The 22,812-nt window shown below is 47.5% G+C and overlaps 1 protein-coding gene across 3 annotated transcripts in view; it reads left to right on the top strand.

Annotated features, from left to right (window-relative positions):
• Positions 1–908: 908 nt before the first annotated feature.
• Positions 909–22,812, top strand: part of MTERF1 (mitochondrial transcription termination factor 1) — a 30,160-nt gene continuing 8,256 nt past the window's right edge. The window contains exons 1-2 of one of the 3 annotated variants that reach the window (XM_063921433.1): positions 923–1,105; positions 9,920–13,075. In XM_063921433.1, the coding sequence (XP_063777503.1) occupies positions 9,933–11,108 (1,176 nt within the window). In that variant the 5' untranslated portion in view covers positions 923–1,105; positions 9,920–9,932 and the 3' untranslated portion in view covers positions 11,109–13,075. The other 2 variants (XM_063921434.1, XR_010177584.1) reach the window with 2 other exon arrangements.

Raw genomic sequence — 22,812 nt, forward strand, 5'->3', positions numbered from 1 at the left:
AATGCCGTGAGTAAAATACCTAACTGCATAGCAAATTTACTTGGCGCAGTCGCACTGCGGACATTGCGCATTAGCGACTAATCGCTCCGTTGCGAGAAAAAAATAACGAGCGAACAACTCGGAATGACCCCCATAGGGGGTTATTCAGCACGTATTGCAGAATCTGGAATCCTTTCTTTTGCATGCTGGGGGCCGCCCATCGCAGGGCAAAGCCGCTCAGCATGCAGAATGGCCTGCCCAGTGGCTGTGACCGCAATTTAAGTGCTGTCGCAGCAACCGTGGACGACTCCTTGCAGCCGCAGCTAGGCTGCGTCTGCATGCAGTCAGCTGACATTTTTCTCATTGGGGCGGCTGCTTTTGATGCCACACAGCTGCCCAGAAAATGCCGTGACCCGCCCCCATTTCCTGTGTCGCCCCTGCAACGCTCTGTCGCCGTCTCCGCCTGCCCCCTCACTTAGCAATGCGACCCGAATAGCCCCCACAGTGAGATTTATAGAGTAAAAATTAGGTATATAGAGTAAAATGAGATATATATAGTAAATGTCAAAATAAGTTTGGCGTCTGATTTGGGCTGAGATACATTTGTTTGTGAAGTAGGGCTTATATTTACAAAGCTTCACAGCAGGTTTCAGGATGGTCCACTCCAGCCTAAACAGCCTCAAATCCCAGCATGCCCTGTCTGCTAGAGAGTAAAACACTGCTGTCTGCCTACAGCAGACCTGGCCAACCTGTGGCTCTCCAGCTGTTGTGAAACTACACATCCCAGCATGCCCTGTCAGAGTAATAGCAAAACTGTTGCAGGGCATGCTGGGATTTGTAGTTTCACAACAGCTTCACAGGTTGGCTTGTTTGGCCTATTCCTATAGCTTGTGTAGTTGCTATAGAGATGAATGGGATGCTGTAAACGGACAGGGCCAATCACAGAGCGGAGAAGATTAGCCAATCGGAGGAGCTGTTACAGTGCACCAGGAAGTAGTGTGCACAACACGGGAGGCATGGGGAAGGGGAGATGACGCGTTTGCCCTCAGCTGTGCGTGTGCCGGAGTGACAGGGATCACTCCCCGCGTCTGCCGGTGCCCGAGCTGCGGGATAGAGGGGATAAGAAGTGAGTGTACAGTAATGTATGTGTTCCTTCTCTCTCCCTGTCAGGGTGAGGAGCTGTCCTGCAGACGGGGTGCCTGCTCTGTGCCCTTGTGACTGTGGGGACTGTACATGGTGTTCTCTGTCAGCGTAAATCATTGGGGGTGTTCTGTATTTATTCTGCGCAAACTGCGTGGATTCTATTCAAGCTGCATGTGTCAGGTGAGACTCTGTCTCTTTATTATTGCAATCTATGACCGACACAAGCATGTACCATGTTCTATAGGGTGTGCTGAGCAGTCACTGTGTAGTATTTAGTGCTATATATATATATATATATATATATATATATATATATATATTATACAGATGGAGCCCTGCTCATCTATTCCTTTAATAGGATTAATTGACTCAGTGCAGTCGGACTTAATCCCCTGCTGTAATGACTTTTCTCTAACGTCCTAGTGGATGCTGGGGACTCCGTCAGGACCATGGGGAATAGCGGGCTCCGCAGGAGACAGGGCACATCTAAAAAGCTTTTTAGGTCACATGGTGTGTACTGGCTCCTCCCCCCATGACCCTCCTCCAAGCCTCAGTTAGGTTTTTGTGCCCGTCCGAGAAGGGTGCAAACTGGATGGCTCTCTTAAGGAGCTGTTTAGTAAAGTTTTTTTTAGGTTTCTAATCAGTGATTCCTGCTGGCGACAGGATCACTGCAACGAGGGACTTAGGGGAGAGACTTGCAACTCACCTGCGTGCAGGAGGATTGAAGTTTTAGGCTACTGGACACTGAGCTCCAGAGGGAGTCGGAACACAGGTCAGCCTGGGGTTCGTCCCGGAGCCGCGCCGCCGATCCCCCTTACAGACGCTGAAGAAAGACGGCGGAACGGAGGTCCGGAAACAGGCGGCAGAAGACTTCACAGTCTTCAGAGAGGTAGCGCACAGCACTGCAGCTGTGCGCCATTGTTGCTACACGGCTCACTGACACGGTCACGGAGGGTGCAGGGCGCTGCTGGGGGCGCCCTGGGCAGCAATATAAATACCTATTTGGCAAATAAATACATCACATATAGCCATTAAGGCTATATGTATGTATTTAACCCAGGCCAGTTTTCCTAATAACCGGGAGAAAAGCCCGCCGTGAAAGGGGCGGAGCTTATTCTCCTCAGCACTCAGCGCCATTTTCCTGACCAGCTCCGCTGGTGAGGAAGGCTCCCACTCTCCCCTGCACTACAGAAACAGGGTTAAAGAGAAGGGGGGCATAAATTGGCGATATAATTATATATTAAGAGCCCATATATAGAAACAACACCTTCTAGGGTTGTTATATACATTATGGCGCTTTTGGTGTGTGCTGGCAAACTCTCCCTCTGTCTCCCCAAAGGGCTAGTGGGTCCTGTCCTCTATCAGAGCATTCCCTGTATGTGTGTGCTGTAGGTCGGTACGTGTGTGTCGACATGTATGAGGAAAATGTTGGTGAGGAGACGGAGAAAATTGCCTGTAATGGTGATGTCACTCTCTAGGGAGTCGACACCAGAATGGATGGCTTACTTATGGAATTACGTGATAATGTCAACACGCTGCAAGCCGGTTGACGACATGAGACCGCCGGCGGACAAATTAGTATCGGTCCAGGCGTCTCAGACACCGTCAGGGGCTTGTAAAAACGCCCATTTACCTCAGTCGGTCGACAGACACTGACACGGACACTGACCCCAGTGTCGACGGTGAAGAAACAAACGTATTTTTCCTTTAGGGCCACAAGTTACATGTTAAGGGCAATGAAGGAGGTGTTACGTATTTCTGATACCACAAGTACCACAAATAAGGGTATTTTGTAGGGTGGGAAAAAACTACTTGTAGTTTTGCCTAAATCAGATAAATTAAATGAAGTGTGTGATGATACGTGGGGTTCCTCCGACAGAAAGTTATGGGCGGTATACCCTTTTTCCCGCCAGTAGTAAGGGCGAGTTGGAAAACACACCTTAGGGTGGACAAGGCGCTCACACGCTTATAAAAAACATGGCGTTACCGTTTCCAGATACGGCCGCCCTCAAGGAGCCAGCTGATAGGAAGCTGGAAAATATCATAACAGTATATACACACATACTGGTGTTATACTACGACCAGCAATCGCCTCAGCCTGGATGTGCAGCGCTGAGGGGGCTTGGTCGGATTTCCTGACTGAAAATTTTGATACCCTTGACAGGGACAGGATTTTATTGTCTATAGAGCATTTTAAGGATGCATTTCTATATATGTGTGATGCGCAGAGGCATATTTGCATTCTGGCATCAAGAGTAAATGTGATGTACATATCTGCCAGACGAAGACACGACAGTGGTCAGGTGAGGCAGATTCCAGACGGCATATGGAAGTATTGCCGTATAAAGGGGCGGTCCATTGGACCTGGTGGCCATGGCAACAGCTGAAAAATCCACCTTTTTGTTACCCCGAGTCACATATTGGCAGAAAAGGACACAGTCTTTTCAGTCTCAGTCCTTTCGTCCCCATACGGGCAGGCGGGCGAAGGCCAGTCATATCTGCCCAGGGGGAGAGGAAAGGGAAGAAGACTGCAGCAAGCAGCTCATTCCCAGGAACAGAAGCTCCTCACGGCTTCTGCCAAGTCCGCAGCATAACGCTGGGGCCGTACAAGCGGACTCAGGTGCGGTAGGGGGTCATCTCAAGAGTTTCAGCAACACTCGCAAGGGAACTCCGGGATCCTACATGTAATATCCCAGGTGTACATTGGAAATTCGAGACGTCTCCCCCCTCACACAATTCACAGGCTGTATTCCCAGCAGGTGATAATCAAAGTACCCTTTTTACAACAAGGAAGGGGGTAGTATTCCACACTATATTGTGGTACTGAAGCCAACCGGCTCGGTGAGATCTGAAATATTTGAACACTTACATACAAGCGTTCAAATCAAGATGGAGTCACTCGGAGCAGTGATAGCGAACCAGGAAGAAGGGGACGATATGATGTCACTGGATATCAGGGACGTTTACCTACAGGTCCAAATTTGCCCTTCTCACCAAGGGTACTTCAGGTTCCTGGTACAGAACTGTCACTATCAGTTCAGACGCTGCCGTTTGGATTGTCCACGGCGCCCCGGGTCTTTACCAAGGTAATGGCCGGAATGAGGATTTTTCTTAAAAGAAACATGGACGCTTTCCTGATAAGGGCAAGGTCCAGAGAACAGTTGGAGGTCGGAGTAGCACTATCTTAAGTAGTTCTACGACAGCACGAGTGGATTCTAAATATTCCAAAATCGCAGCTTTTTCCGACGACACGTCTACTGTTCCTAGGGAAGATTCTGGACACAGTCCAGAAAAACGTGTTTCTCCCAGTGGAGAAAACCAGGGAGTTATCCGAGCTAATCGGGATCCTCCTAAAACCAGGAAAAGTGTCAGTGCATCATTGCACAAGAGTCCTGGTAAAAAATGGTGGCTTATTACGAAGCAATTCCATTCGGCAGATTTCCCGCAAGAACTCTTCAGTGGGATCTGCTGGACAAATGGTCCGGATCGCATCCTCAGATGCATCAGCGGATAACCCTATATCCAAGGAAAAGGGTGTCTCTCCTGTGGTGATTACAGAGTGCTCATCTTCTAGAGGGCCGCAGATTCGGCATTCAGGATTGGATGCCGGTGACCACGGAGGCCAGCCTGAGAGGCTGGGGAACAGTCACACAGGGAAAAAATTTCCAGGGAAGTGTGATTAAGTCTGGAGAATTCTCTCCGCATAAATAAGCTTAGAGCAAATTTATAATGCTCTAAACTTAGCTAGACCTCTGCTTCAAGGTCAGCCGGTATTGATCCAGTGGGATAACATCACGGCAGTCGCCCACGTAAACAGAAGGGCGGCACAAGAAGCAGGAGGGCAGTGAAAACTGCAAGGATTTTTCGCTAGGCGGAAAATCATGTGATAGCACTGTCAGCAGTGTTCTTTCCGGGAGTGGACGACTGGGAAGCAGACTTCCTCAGCAGGCATGACCTCCACCCGGGAGAGTGGAAACTTCATAGGGAAGTTTTTCAACATGATTGTGGACCGTTGGCAAAGACCAAAGGGGGACATGATGGCGTCCCGCCCGAACAAAAAACGGGACAGGTATTCCGCCAGGTCATGAGACCTTCAGGCTGTGGATGTTCTGGTAACACCGTGGGTGTACCAGTCTGTGTATGTGTTCCCTCCTCTGTTTCTCATAACCAGGGTATTGAGAATTATAAGACATAGAGGAGTATGAACTATACTAGTGGCTCCGGATTGACCAAGAGGGACTTGGTACCCGGAACTTCAAGAAATGCTCACAGAGGACTAAGGGCCTGGGGAGCTAAGAAGGGACTTGATTCAGCAAGTACCATGTCTATTCCAAGACTTACCGCGGCTGCGTTTGACGGCATGGCGGTTGAATGCCGGATCCTGAGGGGAAAAGGCATTCCATAAGAGGTCATACCTACCTTGGTTACAGCCAGGAAGGAGGTGACCGCACAACGTCATCACCACATGTGGTGAAAATATGTTGCGTGGGTGAGGCCAGGAAGGCTCCACGACGGAAATTCAACTAGGTCGATTTCTACACTTCCTGAAAACAGGAGTGTTTTGGACCTCAAATTGGGGTTCATTAACATTTAAATTTCGGCCCTGTAGATTTTCTTACAGAAAGAATTGACTTCAGTTCCTGAAGTCCAGATTGTAAAGGATGTATTGCATATACAGTTTTTTTGTGCCCCTAGGGGCACCGTGAGATCTCAACATAGTGTTGGGATTTCTTAAAATCATATTGGTTTGAACCGCTCAAATCTGTGGATTTGAAATATCTCACATGGAAAGTGACCATGCTGTTGACAAATATCTCACATGGGAAGTGACCATGTTGTTAGCCCTGGCCTCGGCCAGGCGATTGTCAGAATGGGCGGCTTTGTCTTACAAAAGCCCATATTAAAATTTTCCATTTGAACAGGACAGAACTGGGACTCGTCTCCAGTTTCTTCATAAAGGGGTGTCAGCGTTTTCACCTGAAACAACCTCTTGTGGTGCCTGCGGCTACTAGGGACTTGGAGGACTCCAAGTTACTAGACGTGGTCAGGGCCCTAAAAAAATATATATATATATATATATATATATATATAGTTAGGACGGCTGGAGTCAGAAAGTCTGACTTGCTGTTTATACTGTATACACCCAACAAGCTGGGTGCTCATGCTTCTAAGCAGTCTATTGCACGCTGGATTTGTAGTACAATTCAGCTTGCACATTCTGTGGCAGGCCTGCCACAGACGAAATATGTAGATGCCCATTCCACAAGGAAGGTGGGCTCATCCTGGGCGGCTGCCCGAGGAGTCTCGGCATTACAACTTTGCCGAGCAGCTACGTGGTCAGGGGAGAACACGTTTGTAAAATTTTACAAATTTTGATACTCTGGCTAAGGAGGACCTGGAGTTCTCTCATTCGGTGCTGCAGAGTCATCCGCACTCTCCCGCCCGTTTGGGAGCTTTGGTATAATCCCCATGGTCCTGACGGAGTCCCCAGCATCCACTAGGACGTTAGAGAAAATAAGAATTTACTTACCGATAATTCTATTTCTCGTAGTCCGTAGTGGATGCTGGGCGCCCATCCCAAGTGCGGATTGTCTGCAATGCTTGTACATAGTTATTGTTACAAAAATCGGGTTATTACTATTGTTGTGAGCCATCTTTTCGGAGGCTACTTCGTTTTGTTATCATACTGTTAACTGGGTTCAGATCACAAGTTGTACGGTGTGGCTGGTATGAGTCTTACCCGGGATTCAAGATCCTTCCTTATTGTGTACGCTCGTCCGGGCACAGTACCTAACTGAGGCTTGGAGGAGGGTCATGGGGGGAGGAGCCAGTACACACCATGTGACCTAAAAAGCTTTTTAGATGTGCCCTGTCTCCTGCGGAGCCCGCTATTCCCCATGGTCCTGACGGAGTCCCCAGCATCCACTACGGACTACGAGAAATAGAATTATCGGTAAGTAAATTCTTATTAATCCCCTGCTGTATTGTTCTCTCTGTATTGTATTGCAGATGAGTACAATAGATGAAAGGATTATGCTAATAAGCCTTGGTGCACTAGAGAATTCTGTAGTTTACATGGTTAAATTGTAAGTGGTAAATAAATGGACCTGGCATCAACGTGACCCTCCCCCTACACCCCCACACCCCATGTCTGTGTGGCCCTACTTTTGACTGCACCTGTTTTCCATATTTACTGGAAATGATGCGGTCTTCATTTAAAAATAAAATAAAAAATGTAAATATATATATATATATATATATATATATATATATATATATATATATATATATATATATATATATATATATTAGTCAGGATATAAGCGGAATTAAATGACACCATCTCTAAGTGAATTGTGTTTTAGTTCTAATTTAAATAATTATTTGAAAAGAATCTGTAACTTGTCAGACATTAGTGTATATGTTTAAAAACACAGATCCGAGCGGTGTTGCAGTGTGCTCAGTATACTAGTAATCGACTTGCTGCATTTTGCCATCTACTCTCTCCTGCCCGAGTTGCTTCTGTTGTCCTAGGTCCACCGCCTCTCCAGCAGTCAGTGAGACATGGCGTTACTAACCATGGGAGAGAAAATCATGGTACAATGCCTTCAAAACTTGTGATTTACATTATAAATGATAGAATAAATGATCAGTACCTGCCTTTTACATACAGATGCATCCTCTTACATCTAGCCTCAATACGCCATGCAGCATGAGATGCCTGGCGTGAAAGAGCTGCCAGTTCCAGTGCAACTTTGCTAATGTCAGGTGTCCTTCTTTGACTAAAATGCATCTTAGTCGCAATGCAATGCGACTAAGGGCCTAATTCAGATCTGATTGCAGCAGCAGTACGGATGGTGTAATGGTTAGCATTACTGCCTTACAGCGATGAGGTCATGGGATCGATTCCCACCATGGCTCTAACTGTGTGGAGTTTGTATATTCTCCCCGTACTTGCGTGGGTTTCCTCCGGGTACTCCGGTTTCCTCCCACAATCCCCCCAAAAAATATACTGGTAGGTTAATTGGCTCCCAACAAAATTAACCCTAGCGTGAATGTGTGTACATGTACATGTGGTAGGGAATAGAGATTGTAAGCTCCACTGGGGCAGGGACTGATGTGAATGAGCAAATATTTTCTGGAAAGCGCTGTGGTATATGTGTGCGCTATATAAATAACTGGTAATAAATACATAAATAATAAATTTGTTAGATAATGGGCAAAACCATGTACACTGCAGGGGGGCAGATATAACATGTGCAGAGAGAGTTAGATTTGGGTAGGTTATAGTGTTTCTGTGCAGGGTAAATACTGCAGTTTAGATACTTTATTTTTACACTGCAGTTTAAATTTCAGTTTGAACACACCCCACCCAAATCTCACGCTCTCTGCACATGTTACATCTGCCCCCCCTGCAGTGCACATGGTTTTGCCCATTAGCTAACAAATTTGCTGCTGCTATCAGATCTGAATTAGGCCCTAAGACGCATGGGGAGACTGTATTGATGAATGTGATATACGCCACTTGTATATTGTGTGTGACTGAGTCTGTATACGGAGTAGAACAGAACTTGCATTGGAAAAAAGCTGCAGCTGCTACTACATTGTAGCACATTGTGTACATATTCAGATTCAGTGACTCAGCCACACACACATATACAAGTGTCCTAAATCAAATTAATCAGGACAAGCTCCTTGTGCGTCCTAGTCACATTGGGCTGCGACTAAGACGCACTTTCGTCAAAAAAGACGCCGGGCGCTAGAAGATTCTCACACAACCTGGCGTGCAAAGTGGGACTGCCTGGTGTGACTGCAAAGATGTATGAGGATACATCTGTAGTGTGGGGTCGGCATGCATTGTCCTGACCTGACTCTCTCACTACAGGAATAATTGTAGTCTGCTAAGGTGCTAGGGCTGTGTCATGGACATTATCCATGATCTCCAGTAATGAGCGTGCTCTACAGGTATATGAGGTTCTGATCTCTGCACCTCTCTCTCCTGAACAAGCAGCACTACACCGCAAGCCTAATTCAGTAAAAAATAAAAATCCAAGGCACAGTGACCAGCACAAAATTGTTAAGTGTTTTATCACGGACAGTCTGACTCAGGATTATCACAGTCCGTATCTGCATTGGCTGGATCGGAACTTGGGAATTTGCAATAGACGACCGACTAATCAGGAGTGGTCTTTCTTAAAGACTTCTGATTGGCTGCCCATGCCATCTGTTCACCGATTTCTTGCCCATTTACTGATAAAGGACCTGATTCAGAGAGTATACGCAGCCAGATCTGCGTCCATCTCCTCACATGCTGCAGGACGCCCAGCACAGGGCAGTGCCACCCAGCATGTGTAAGGCCTCCTCCCGATGCGCCCGCAGTTAGATTGCGGATGCATTGGAACTAAGGTTCACCCCTGGCTACGCTGTCATGCTATCGGCCGCCATTTTTTAAATTGGAGCTGCTGCGTGTGAAGTGAAGCAGCTGCCTTGAAAACGGTCTCGACCCGCCCCCGTTCACATCCCCCCCTTCCCCCAAACGCTGTGTCGCAGCCCCGCTTTTAATCACATTGCGGCTGCATATATCGAGGATGTCTTGTTGGGAATATAGTTCCCCCTCTTGGCGTCCCTGTTCCTATCTTGCAAGTACTGGTGAGGCAGGTGAGCTTATTTCTTAAATGCATATAGATTGTTGTTTTTTTTACCATTTTACTATAGTTCTATTTTTATGTTTCTGTATCCCCCAAAAAATATTTTAGAATTACAATTTTTTTTTTTTTTTTTTGTCCTTTAAATTTAGATAATTGTGAAATATGGCTCTGATAATTCGGATTTACACAACCGCTCATTGCGTGACACGTCTGAAAGGTACATGTCGGAGAGATGTTGCAAACCTAGCCCTTACCAACATGCTGCGGGGACGATTCTACACGCAGCCGGCACAGCTCCTTAGCAGGAAAGAAAAAACGTCCAGGGAGAATGAGAACCTGCTTAGAAATCTTCAGCTCATGGGGGTTGACGTTTCAAAGACCAGGAATCGCGAGTCGTTTATTCTCAGGCGGCCGATCACTTACGAGCGCATTCTCCAGGAATTTCTCCAGGAAAAAGGAGCTAGCACACATATGGTAGCAAGCATCATATCCCGGTACCCACGGGCAATCGGTCACAACTCTGAAGCCTTGTGTGATCTGTGGAACGTTTGGAAAAGTGTTCTGGATACTGACTCTGCGGTGCTAAATGTCGTGAACCGATCTCCGGAATCCTTCTTCCGAACAGTCAATATTGACAACTTAAAGGATAACATTCGTTTTTTCCGGTTTCTCGGTTTGTCCCCGAAGATTCTAAGCCAGTTGATGGCCAAGGCACCTCGAACATTTGCCAACAGTGTCCAGCTAAACAAACAGAAAGTATTCTTCTTACAAGAAGTCTGCACTAGCCTGGGTGGGGAGAACTGTCGGGAGTTTGTCCAACACATCATTGAACAAAATATATTTATTTTAACCAGAAGTACCAAGCGCATCCAAGCCAACATTGTGACGATCGAGTCCCTTATGAAGTTGGATAAAAAAGCTCTCCTGCTGTGGATCCAGTCTGATGGCGCTCACCTGCTCAGCCTCAGCTACACATATTTTGAAAATAACTTTAAAAACGCCCAGGAAAAACTACAAGCCTTGGGTTTTTCGGAAGACGAGGTAACCCGGTATATTTTCATGTCTCCCAAAGTTCTCCTTATGACTCCCCAAAACTTTGCCAAGAAGGTCAATCTACTTCTGGAATGTGGCATTGAAACTAGGGAGATCCTTAACACCCCTAATGTACTGGCCATGGGGATGGATCACATCGAAAGAAAAATTAAGGACCTTTCCAAATATGGTTTTGACTTCAAGTCTTCTGGGCTTGGCATTTTGAATCTGTCCACCACAAAATACATGTCTAAGCTGGAACAGTTGGCAAGTTCTGCATCGCTAGAGAAGACTGATAAAAAATAGCATTGTCTCCTTTTCTACCACAGTTAAACGGGAATTAGTTTGAGAACACAGCCATTTGTTTTTTTTCCCCCCAGTATCTTCATGAACCATCCTTCCACAGTGCCGCTGTATGCCTGTCCGCACTACCACATATTATTGGCACCAGAGACTCCTTGCACCATTGGTATCACATGCTTGCCTACTGCACCAGGAAATACTGACTTTGTCATTCCACTACTGGCACTCTCTATAGTATGCCAACCTGTGCGGCCACATGTAAGCCAGTGTTTACTATAGCAAGGCAGTACTACCATATAGTAGCCAGTACCCCACAGTATACCGGGTCCCAGTGCCAGCTACTGCCGCCACAATGTGCCATGCAATCTTCCCAAATATTAACCAGTGTTCCACAGTATGCCAATACACTCACTGTATGCCAGCTGTGTTTTTACATACTAGCTAATGTTCTAGTACGTGCAGGTTATTCATGTAGCCCCTTCCGTCCTGTAACAGCTGACAAATGGCGGTTTTGAAAAGCTGCCGCCTACTAAATATACCAAGTTATAGAATTATTTTCAGTTCTGCTCCATTTAAGATTTTCCCTTTTTTTTTTTTTTTTCCCCTGCCCCCACATGACACATGCAGCAGAGGAACACACCCCACAATGCAGTCTGCAGCGTCTCCCCTGTACTGGAATACCATGTACTCCCAGAGCTAATGTTCTGCTTTCATACTGCCTATCACACACACTGGCAAAACCACACCATTTAGAAAAGTGCGTCTCCCAGGAATATTAGTCTAGCAGTATTTCTCAACTCCAGTTCTCGGAGAACCCTAAGGGGTTAATTCTATTAGCCATGAAGGGGGCGAGTTGCAGGTTCAATGGCGTAGAAACTTTTGCAATGGCACCACAACTCGCCCCCCTTCGTGCCTGATATTGTCACGGATTTTTGTATGCAGTCATATGGAGCTGCGGACATAGGGGGTCACCATGCAGACCCGAACGTAGCCACGCATCTGTATTCGGGTGGTCTGCGCACATGCACTGGCTGCAGTGCGCCACCTTACACATTGCAGCTGCATCCATTAAGGATGCAGCCGCAGTGTGATTGACAGCGGCGGGCGTTCATGGGGCGACGATGATACGGTAGGTGGGCGGGCCAAACAAAGGAATGCCGTGACTGTTTTCGGGGTGGCTGTGTGACGTCACACACACACTGGCTGTGATTTAAAAATGGAGGCTGACCGCCTGTCTGCGCTACCAGGGGTCAACCTTATTTTGATGCATTCGCAATTTAATTGCAGACGCATGGGGAGGTGGTGCATCACATATGCTGGGCGGCCTTGCCCTGTGCAGCCCCCAGCATGTGAGGAGATGGACGCAGATCTGGCTGCATATACAGCAATCTGCGTCCATCTCTGAATCGGGCCCATAGACTCTCCATGTCCGGAGGAACCATAAGCACCTAATAGGATTGACCCCTTAAGTGTGCATGTTTCCCATACTCTGTGCTGGAGCACAGGTGTACTCATTACTGACTGATTTATACTTCCTGCTGAAACCCCCCCGAGAGGCTGTCACTTAGTAAATATACCCCATGTATCGGTGTTCCCCAAACCAGTTAGATTGTGGGCTCATTTGGGAAGGGCCGCCTTTACTTTGTGCTTCCTGACGCTATATGCAATGTATATGTTTCATGTGTATACATCAGAATGCCAGCACTGGATTGTTGGCATTGCCGACAGCCTGGGTAGGGGTTAGGTTTTGGCTATGGTTAGGGTAAGGCTTAGTTGACAAGTCTATGAAAAATGCATTGTTGACATGCCGACTGTCGGCATTCTGGCACCACAACCGTTTTATGACTCCCTCAAATATGATTGTAAATCAGGGATAATAAAATGTTTGGGTTTTTCTCAGTAACTGTGCATTTCACTAGTGGATTTTATTCAAGCAACAGCGACGACAAAATAAAATATATTTTTAATAATGTTTTCTGCTTTATTTTACACTTAAGAGGAAACCGTTTTTTATTTATTCGGAACAGTAACCTGAAATCGGGGGGCAATGTGCCGTGGGTTCTATGTAACGGAGAACAGCTGGTGGGCCGAGCAGGCAGCCCTTCATATGTCTGTAGATGTAAAGCTAAATACTTCTGCGCTGCTGAGAAAGACTGCTAAAGGGCCAACAGCGTACACAAGGCCTGGTTCAGACCTGATCGCTACTCTGTGGATTTGGAGAGGTTTGCTATTAGATAGTCGCCGCCCAGACAAAGTGAAAATCCACCCCGTGCAAATCTGTGTACATCTTGTGAAAAGCTTTGCAAATGCCGGCCAGCTGCAAATCTGTTCACAACTCTCTCACCAGTGCACAGCCCAGGACTTACTCCTACAGTGCGAAAGAAACAGGCTGATCGGGCCAGAGCTGACGTCATACACCTTCCCTAAAAACGCTTGGGAACGCCTGCGTTTTTCCTGACACTCCCAGAAAACGGGCAGTTACCACCCCACAAACGTCCGCTTCCTGTCAGTCACCTGCATGCGCCTAGCTGGATTCTTTCACAGTTTCGCTTCGCGTGTGTGCACTACGATCCGTACGCACGCGCATTCAATCGCTAATTGGCCTCCTTGCGAATTCGCACAATAGCTATCAAGTCTGAATCGGGCAGTGGCCATCAGTGTCCTAAGCAGCAAAACTTCTCATCCAGGAACTTAGCCGTGGAGGGAGATTGTCAGGAATCGACTCACCAAGCCGACATCCGTCCGCCGCTGCGGACTCCGTCCTGGCTCCCTGCGGTCACCTGTCATCTGTGTCTCTGCCATGGGACGCCATCACGGGCCTGGGAACACTCCTGTGACAGCGGGCGTGTAGCGCGCCGCGTTCCCGCTAGGCCGCGGCATGGGCGCCGCCATGACAGTCTACAAACAGCCAGCATACAGCGGCCAATCCGGTGCTTGGCCGCACCCACTTTTCCTCACTCACCCAATCCCTGTGCACCAAGGGGTATATAAGAGACTGCAGGATCAGTCTGCAGGCATCCTGGACTTTGTGTCACTCCTGCGACCCATGTGTAAGGATCTGTTCCGTTACTCCTGTGTTCCTGGCTCTCTGGCTAAAGACCTGTACTCCTGGTTATCTGCACAAGCTCCGTGGAACTTCAAGGCCCAGCAATACCTGCAAACAGGCTTCACACTCATCACCACCTTGTGTGCTTCAGCCTGCAGTTGAGACTGACTCCAGGTGTGTCTCATTCCAAACACCTGTGATACAGCTTGCTGCTGCCAGTGCTTCAATACCTGCACTGTGAAGTCAGACTCCTGCCTCTGCTACCAGGTTTGCCATTTAACACCTTGCTGCCTAAAGTTTCCTGTTTTATATCTGCACTGGTTTCCAAACCAGAACCACTTTACAAGCACCCGTTCTTCTGTTTATTACATTTCCGGTTATTATTTCTACAGTCATCTGCCATCCAGTTGCCATAGACTTTTCAGCTATTACGCTGTGTGATTGACATTTTACATCTGTGATTATTATTTCTGCTGCCATTTCTGTTATTATCATCTGCAAATAAATATCATTGCGCTGATGCGCTGAAACAACATCCAGCCTCCTCGTTTCCTCCCTTATACCTCCACTGACCCACTAGCGCCCCCTCTGGGGACACAGACAAGTCCAGACCTGACAGTAAGTCCAGGATCGATGGACTCAGATGGTGGACGGAGTGTGGGGTCAGAGGCCTTGCAAAACCTGGTCTCCCGTCTGGATGGTCAAGAGGCTGCGCAGCAGCAGATGTTTCAATTTCTGCAAGGGATGTCCTCCCGGATAGATACACTACAGCAATCCCTGCCTAGTGTCCTCACTCCTGTTGTTCCTGTTACTCCAGCACCTGCCAGTGCCGTGAGTTCCTCTATGCCGACTGCATCAGCTCCAGTGTCACGTCTGCACCTGCCCGTGCCGAGCAAGTATGATGGCAGTCCAAAGTTATGTCGCGGGTTTCTCAACCAATGTGAAATCCAGTTTGAGTTGTTGCCACATAATTTTTCCACGCCAAGATCCAAGGTTGCCTACATCATCTCCTTACTTTCTGGATCTGCTCTGAATTGGGTGTCTCCTCTGTGGGAACGTGCTGACCCTTTGATTAACAACTACACAGACTTCGTGTCAACTTTCAGACGGATCTTTGACGAGCCTGGTCGTGCAACATCAGCTTCCGCTGACCTGATTCAACTCTGCCAAGGTACCCGTAGTATGGGACAATATGTTATTCTGTTCCAGACGTTGGCCGCTGAGGTTCAGTGGAATAATCAGGCCCTGGTAGCAGCTTTCTGGCATGGACTTTCTGACCGGATCAAGGATGAACTGGCGACCCGCGACCTTCCTGTTCAATTATCTGACCTGATCTCCTTGTGCATTAAGTTGGACTCTCGCATCCGCGAACGCAATAATGAACGCGCTCGGAGTGAGCCACGCAGATCAAGGATAATACCTTCTGTACAGTTTCAGTCTCCCTCTTCTGACGAGCCTATGCAGATAAATAGGTCCCGCCTAACTCCTGAAGAGCGGGCAAGAAGAATACGTGAGAGACTCTGTCTGTACTGTGCGGCTGCGGGCCACCAGATTAACTCCTGCACAGTGCGTTCGGGAAACGCCAGATCCTGACTTGCAAAGGAGGAGTCAAGTTGGGATCTTTTTGTCAAGCTCCTTCTAATCCAGACCTTATCCTTCCAGTGACGTTAGAGACTTCAGTTGGGCTCCAGTCCGCATCAGCATTGGTGGACTGTGGAGCTGCAGGAAATTTCATCACCCAAGCTGCGGTAAATAAATTCTGCTTATCTACTTGTGAACTTTCCTGTCCAGTTTATATTACTGCTGTGGATGGAAGCCGAATCTCCAAGGGGAATATTTCCCATCAAACTGCCCCAGTGGTCCTGGGAGTTGGATTCCTACACTCTGAACTGATTAAGTTCTTGGTCATCCCTCAAGCCACCCAGGAGATCGTCTTGGGCATGCCCTGGCTCCAGCTACATAATCCACAGTTTAACTGGTCAACGTTGCAGCTTACCTCTTGGGGTTCACAGTGTCATCAATCTTGTTTAGCCCAAGTGTGTCCCATAAAGTCTACCGAAGTTAAGACACAGTCAAGTCTCCCAGCTGCCTATCAAGATTTCTCAGACGTCTTCTGTGAAAAGGCCGCTGATGTCCTGCCGCCCCATAGGGAATGGGATTGTCCCATCGATCTCCTTCCTGGCAAGAAGCCACCTAGGGGGCGCACCTACCCGTTGTCTGTTCCTGAAACTGAGGCGATGAGCGTTTACATCAGAGAGAATCTTCAGAAGGGATTCATCCGTCCGTCATCATCACCCGCTGGCGCAGGTTTCTTCTTTGTTAAAAAGAAGGATGGAGGACTGCATCCATGCATTGACTACCGGGGTCTCAATGACATTACCATCAAAAATAGTTATCCATTACCACTCATTACCGAATTATTTGACAGAGTCAAAGGAGCCCGCATCTTCACCAAGTTAGATCTCCGCGGTGCCTACAATCTCATCAGAATCCGGAGTGGTGACGAGTGGAAAACAGCTTTTAACACTCGAGATGGCCATTATGAATACCTAGTAATGCCATTTGGATTGAGTAATGCTCCAGCAGTGTTCCAACACTTTGTGAACGAAATTTTTCGTGATGTCCTGTATAAGTACCTCGTTGTTTACTTGGATGATATCCTCATCTTCTCCCAAGATCTTCCATCTCATCGTCTACAAGTCCGAGAAGTTCTCCGACGTCTTCGTGAGAACCGTCTTTACGGAAAACTATCTAAATGCACCTTTGAAGTACCCTCTATACCCTTCCTGGGTTATATAATTTCCGGATCGGATCTTCAGATGGACCCGACAAAATTGGAAGCTATTGCCAATTGGTCCATTCCAAATTCTCTCAAGTCTATCCAGCGGTTCCTGGGTTTTGCCAACTACTATAGGAAATTTATTCGGGGATTCTCCACTCTCATCGCTCCTATTACCAACCTGACTCGGAAAGGGGCAAACCATTCCAACTGGACAGAAGAAGCCTTAGCAGCCTTCCAGAAGATCAAGCTGGCCTTTATGTCTGCCCCAGTTCTGTCTCAGCCAGATGTTAACAAACCGTTCGAATTGGAGGTGGACGCCTCTACAGTTGGGGTTGGAGCTGTTCTCTCCCAGAAGGGAACCGATGGGAAAGTCCACCCTTGTGGGTTTTATTCTCGCAAATTCCTTCCTGCAGAAGCTAACTACTCCGTTGGAGACCAAGAACTACTGGCGATCAAGCTGGCTCTCGAGGAATGGAGATACCTCCTAGAAGGGGCCAAACATCCGTTTAATATCTACACGGATCATAAAAACCTGCTATACTTAAAGGCAGCTCAGTGCCTTAATCCTCGCCAGTCCAGGTGGGCTATGTTTTTCTCACGTTTTAATTTTAAGCTTCATTTCCGCCCAGGTTCGCAGAATGTTAAAGCTGACGCTCTATCCCGATCCATGGAATCCGAAGAGGAAACGCCTGACTCAGTGCCTCATTCCATCCTGAGTCCAGTGGTATTCGCTGCATCTCAAGTCTCTCCAGCTCCTCCTCCTGGTAAGACTTTTGTTTCCCCAGAGCTCCGTCCCAAGTTGCTATCTTGGGCTCATCAATCCAAGTTCACCGGTCATCCTGGTGTTCTGAAGACCTTCAAGTTTCTCTCTGAGACGTACTGGTGGCCAAAGATGAAGGCTGACATCAAGGATTTCGTGGCATCCTGTCCTAAGTGTGTGCAGCATAAGACTCCTCGTCAGTCTCCAGCAGGTCAGTTACAACCATTGTCTGTTCCTAGTCGTCCCTGGTCACACCTGTCCATGGATTTTATCACCGACCTTCCTCCTTCCCAAGGATATAATACCATCTGGGTTGTAGTGGACAGATTTACCAAGATGGCTCATTTTGTCCCTCTCCAGGGTCTCCCGTCTGCCCCGAAACTTGCCCAAATCTTCCTACGGGAGATTTTCCGCTTACATGGTCTACCCTCTGAAATAATATCTGATCGGGGGGTACAGTTTGTAGCGAGGTTTTGGAGGGCCCTCTGTGCTGCCATGCAGGTCAAACTGAAGTTTTCGTCATCATACCATCCTCAGACGAATGGGCAGACAGAGAGAGTTAATCAAGATCTAGAGACGTTTTTAAGATTATATGTTTCATCTTCCCAGGATGACTGGTTCGATCTGCTCCCATGGGCCGAGTTTGCCCACAACTTCCGATACCATACTGCTACTGAAACAACACCATTCTTTGCAGTATATGGGCAACATCCCCGTGTTCCTGACTTCCAAGAACTCCCTCATATGGATGTTCCTGCTGCCACTACTGCTCTGTCTCAGTTTTCATCAATTTGGAAAAAGATTCATGTATCTCTCAAAAAGGCCTCCAGCCGGTACAAATTCTTTGCTGACCGCAAGAGACGTGCGGTTCCTCACCTGAAACCTGGGGACAAGGTTTGGCTATCAACCCGTAACCTCCGTCTTAGGGTTCCGTCCATGAAGTTTGCACCCCGTTTCATTGGTCCTTTCCCTGTTGAAAGAGTCATCAACCCTGTGGCCTACAAACTGAAGTTACCACCTTCTCTTCGTATACCTAACGCTTTTCATATTTCTCTCCTCAGACCTCTAGTCCTGAACCGTTTTCAGAGTTCTCTTCCAGTTGGCCCCAAAATTCGAACTCAGCGGGGCGTGGAATTCGAGATCGGTAAAATTCTGGACTCCCGTTGCCGGTATGGACGTCTTCAGTACCTGGTCGATTGGTCCGGTTATGGCCCAGAGGAGAGGAGTTGGGTAAACTCATCTGATGTCCATGCTCCAAGGTTGGTCCGTGTTTTCCACAGCACTCATCCTTCCAAGCCACGTGGGTGTTCGGTGTCCACCCTTAAAGGGGGGGGTACTGTCAGGAATCGACTCACCAAGCCGACATCCGTCCGCCGCTGCGGACTCCGTCCTGGCTCCCTGCGGTCACCTGTCATCTGTGTCTCTGCCATGGGACGCCATCACGGGCCTGGGAACACTCCTGTGACAGCGGGCGTGTAGCGCGCCGCGTTCCCGCTAGGCCGCGGCATGGGCGCCGCCATGACAGTCTACAAACAGCCAGCATACAGCGGCCAATCCGGTGCTTGGCCGCACCCACTTTTCCTCACTCACCCAATCCCTGTGCACCAAGGGGTATATAAGAGACTGCAGGATCAGTCTGCAGGCATCCTGGACTTTGTGTCACTCCTGCGACCCATGTGTAAGGATCTGTTCCGTTACTCCTGTGTTCCTGGCTCTCTGGCTAAAGACCTGTACTCCTGGTTATCTGCACAAGCTCCGTGGAACTTCAAGGCCCAGCAATACCTGCAAACAGGCTTCACACTCATCACCACCTTGTGTGCTTCAGCCTGCAGTTGAGACTGACTCCAGGTGTGTCTCATTCCAAACACCTGTGATACAGCTTGCTGCTGCCAGTGCTTCAATACCTGCACTGTGAAGTCAGACTCCTGCCTCTGCTACCAGGTTTGCCATTTAACACCTTGCTGCCTAAAGTTTCCTGTTTTATATCTGCACTGGTTTCCAAACCAGAACCACTTTACAAGCACCCGTTCTTCTGTTTATTACATTTCCGGTTATTATTTCTACAGTCATCTGCCATCCAGTTGCCATAGACTTTTCAGCTATTACGCTGTGTGATTGACATTTTACATCTGTGATTATTATTTCTGCTGCCATTTCTGTTATTATCATCTGCAAATAAATATCATTGCGCTGATGCGCTGAAACAACATCCAGCCTCCTCGTTTCCTCCCTTATACCTCCACTGACCCACTAGCGCCCCCTCTGGGGACACAGACAAGTCCAGACCTGACAGAGATAAAGTATCAGCCATTCAGCTCCTAACTGCCATGTTACAGGATGTGTTTAGAAAATGACAGGAGCTAATTGATTGGCACTTTATCTCTCTCCAGGGCTTAGTACATCTGCCCACCAGTCTCTGAGCAAACACGCCTTTTTCATCTCCACAAAATCTATAAATTCTCTATAAGAAAAGCACACATCAGAAGGACTCCTCACAGTAAGTGAATGCTCACCCTGGCTAGACATGATAGACATTTTGAATTTGGTGCCAGACGTGAGCCAATCACGGCTTGAGCCAATCACAGGCCAAGAATGCTGATGAAGTAATGTACTGAACACTTTCACACTAGTGACTAACTGACCAGAATCTAGTCCCAAGACAATAGATTGTTTTGTATAGATTTTATTGTTGATAATACAAGGCACGTGAACATTAGATGTTCTGAATAAATCTCATAATTCAGTATTAACGTCCAAGAGGTTTTATACTCTTTGTGCTCCTGAGATGTTTTAAGTCTAGAGTGGGATCTGACCCCAAGAACTGGTGTACTTGTCCATCTGTCAGTGTGGAATCTCCGCCATACAGCATTAAACAGGTCTGCTGGGTAAAAACGGAAAAACAAACAGGAGATGAGTGTCATTTGCTGTATTTATTAGCAGAATCATCAGAATGAGGAGATGTTGGACTGTTTAACTACATTATGTTGCACTTGTGTGTTGGAAGCTGTGTTTTTATATTGACTGAAATGTGTCTAAACGTACGCTTGATCACAGTACAGCCACTTCCTGTTATTAGAGCCTGATTCAGAGATGTACGCAATTCTCATATTTACAGAGATGAACGATGATCGCCCATCTGCTTATGCCTCACGGACGCTCTGTGTATGCACCAAGTTACCTTTGTGATGCGGCTCGCAGTGAGGATTTGATCGGAAAGTGAATGACTAGGAACGTTCGAGGCTTGTGACAGGGAGTGGTGGCGGCAGGAATGTCTCAGCCTTCATCTGCAATCCTGTGCACAGAAAACATGGCGCCAAACTACCGCTGCATGTTTGTATGCAGTTGGTGGGATCAAAGCCTCCGGGGACGACTCAATCTATTCCCAGGCGGCTGAGGCATTAGCGTATTTTCACACGTTAGCTGTGTACGGGATGGGTCTGTGACTGCATTAGTGAACATCTCTGATTCCGCCTCATATCACAGAACACAAATACAGCCGGATGTAAATGGCTGTATGCTATTTCTGGAACACACTAAACACGTTCCCTCTCCAGCTCTTAATCAAACTTTAATCATCTCTGTGGCCGGGATGTAATGAAGTCCGACGGCCAGGCGGGATGCCGGCTGAACTCGGACCGTTTTTTTTTTTAAAAGGGGTAATAATTTACATGGAATGGTTTTGTCTTGTGAACAATTGCGCCTATTAAAAAAATGTCCGAGTTCAGCCAGCATCCCGCACGGTCACTGTAACGGACTTCATTACAGCCCGCTCCATCTGTATATGTAAATAATATTTGTCTCTGCACACTGTTAGATCTGTGTCGTACTTTTCCAGGAATGCACTTGCTCCACCTCACTCCTCCATAGTCTGCTGCATACTGTGGGGGACATGTATCAAACGGCGATAACCACACTTTGGCCTTTTCCACAAAAAGGGGGTTATCACTGCTTTTTAAATGGTATGCAGTCAGTTTACCGGCTGTCGGGATCCTGGCGTTCAGGAGGCCGACGCCGGAATCCCGACACCCGGTGATAAGCCGAAATCTGGAATCCCATTACCCACCTGGTATTCCCACTCGGTTGGTGAGTCCATGCCACCAGCCAAGTGGAAATAGAGCCTGGGCCCAATGTGTGGCGATCCTGCAAGCAAACTCTCTACCTCGCTGCCGGGGTTCCAGCAGACTGTATGTCGGTATAGTGACATCCGGCATCCGTCTGCCGGGACATCGTATGTATCCCTTTTATATATGTATTAGAAGGCTGACTGTGGGGAAATCAGGAATTTTTCCAGCGCAGTCTCTATATAGAGTAAATAACGTCACCGCCATAGCTGGCCAAGTGTTAGCACTTACTAAGCAACAAACTGATCACTGGCTCCCTGTATATAACAAATAACTGGATTACTGTATCGGATATCCTGCCTTCCACTTGGATTACTTCATTTAAAACATAATAATACCCCACTTGGTAGTAACAGTGCAGTCACTGATGTAGTGCAATACTGCTACACTGACTCCCATGGCAGCAGCTCAGGAACCTGTGTATGAATTCATCCGTTCATTTTACAACATTGCCAATTCACCCACCAAGCAACATGCTTCCCTTGTCTCATACCTTCCCAGTCTTCTAACACTTAAGAAACCTTCAACTCCCTTCTTTTCCCATTTACTCCACCTCCCCTCTTCCTCCTTCATCCTCCATAAATTTGCCCCCTGCTTCAAAGTCAACAATCAAAATGGTATCTCTTCTAGGAATGGACATCGGAATGCTATGGTTTGAAACCATCAATGTTATTGTAAAAACACTTCGATCGTAGCATTCCGATATTTGCCACCATCGCATGGTAAACATTTGATGGTGTTCCGATATTTATTCCAGGTCCTGTCCCCAGTCCCATCCCCGACCCGGCAACGGTGCAGAGGTATTGCGCATGCGCAAACAGGTTTACTGCACATGCAAAAATCAAATTAATTATTTTTTTCTATCGAATTCTTTTAATACGATGATTAGTTACCATTGCATCGAAAGATTCGATGGCGGAAGCCCAGCCATCATCAGATAGGGTATCCGGACTCAAGATCGACAGCAAAAAGGTCGACAACCCTTAGGTCGACGCCAA

This window comes from Pseudophryne corroboree, chromosome 5, assembly GCF_028390025.1.
Source record: "Pseudophryne corroboree isolate aPseCor3 chromosome 5, aPseCor3.hap2, whole genome shotgun sequence".
NCBI lineage: Eukaryota > Metazoa > Chordata > Amphibia > Anura > Myobatrachidae > Pseudophryne > Pseudophryne corroboree.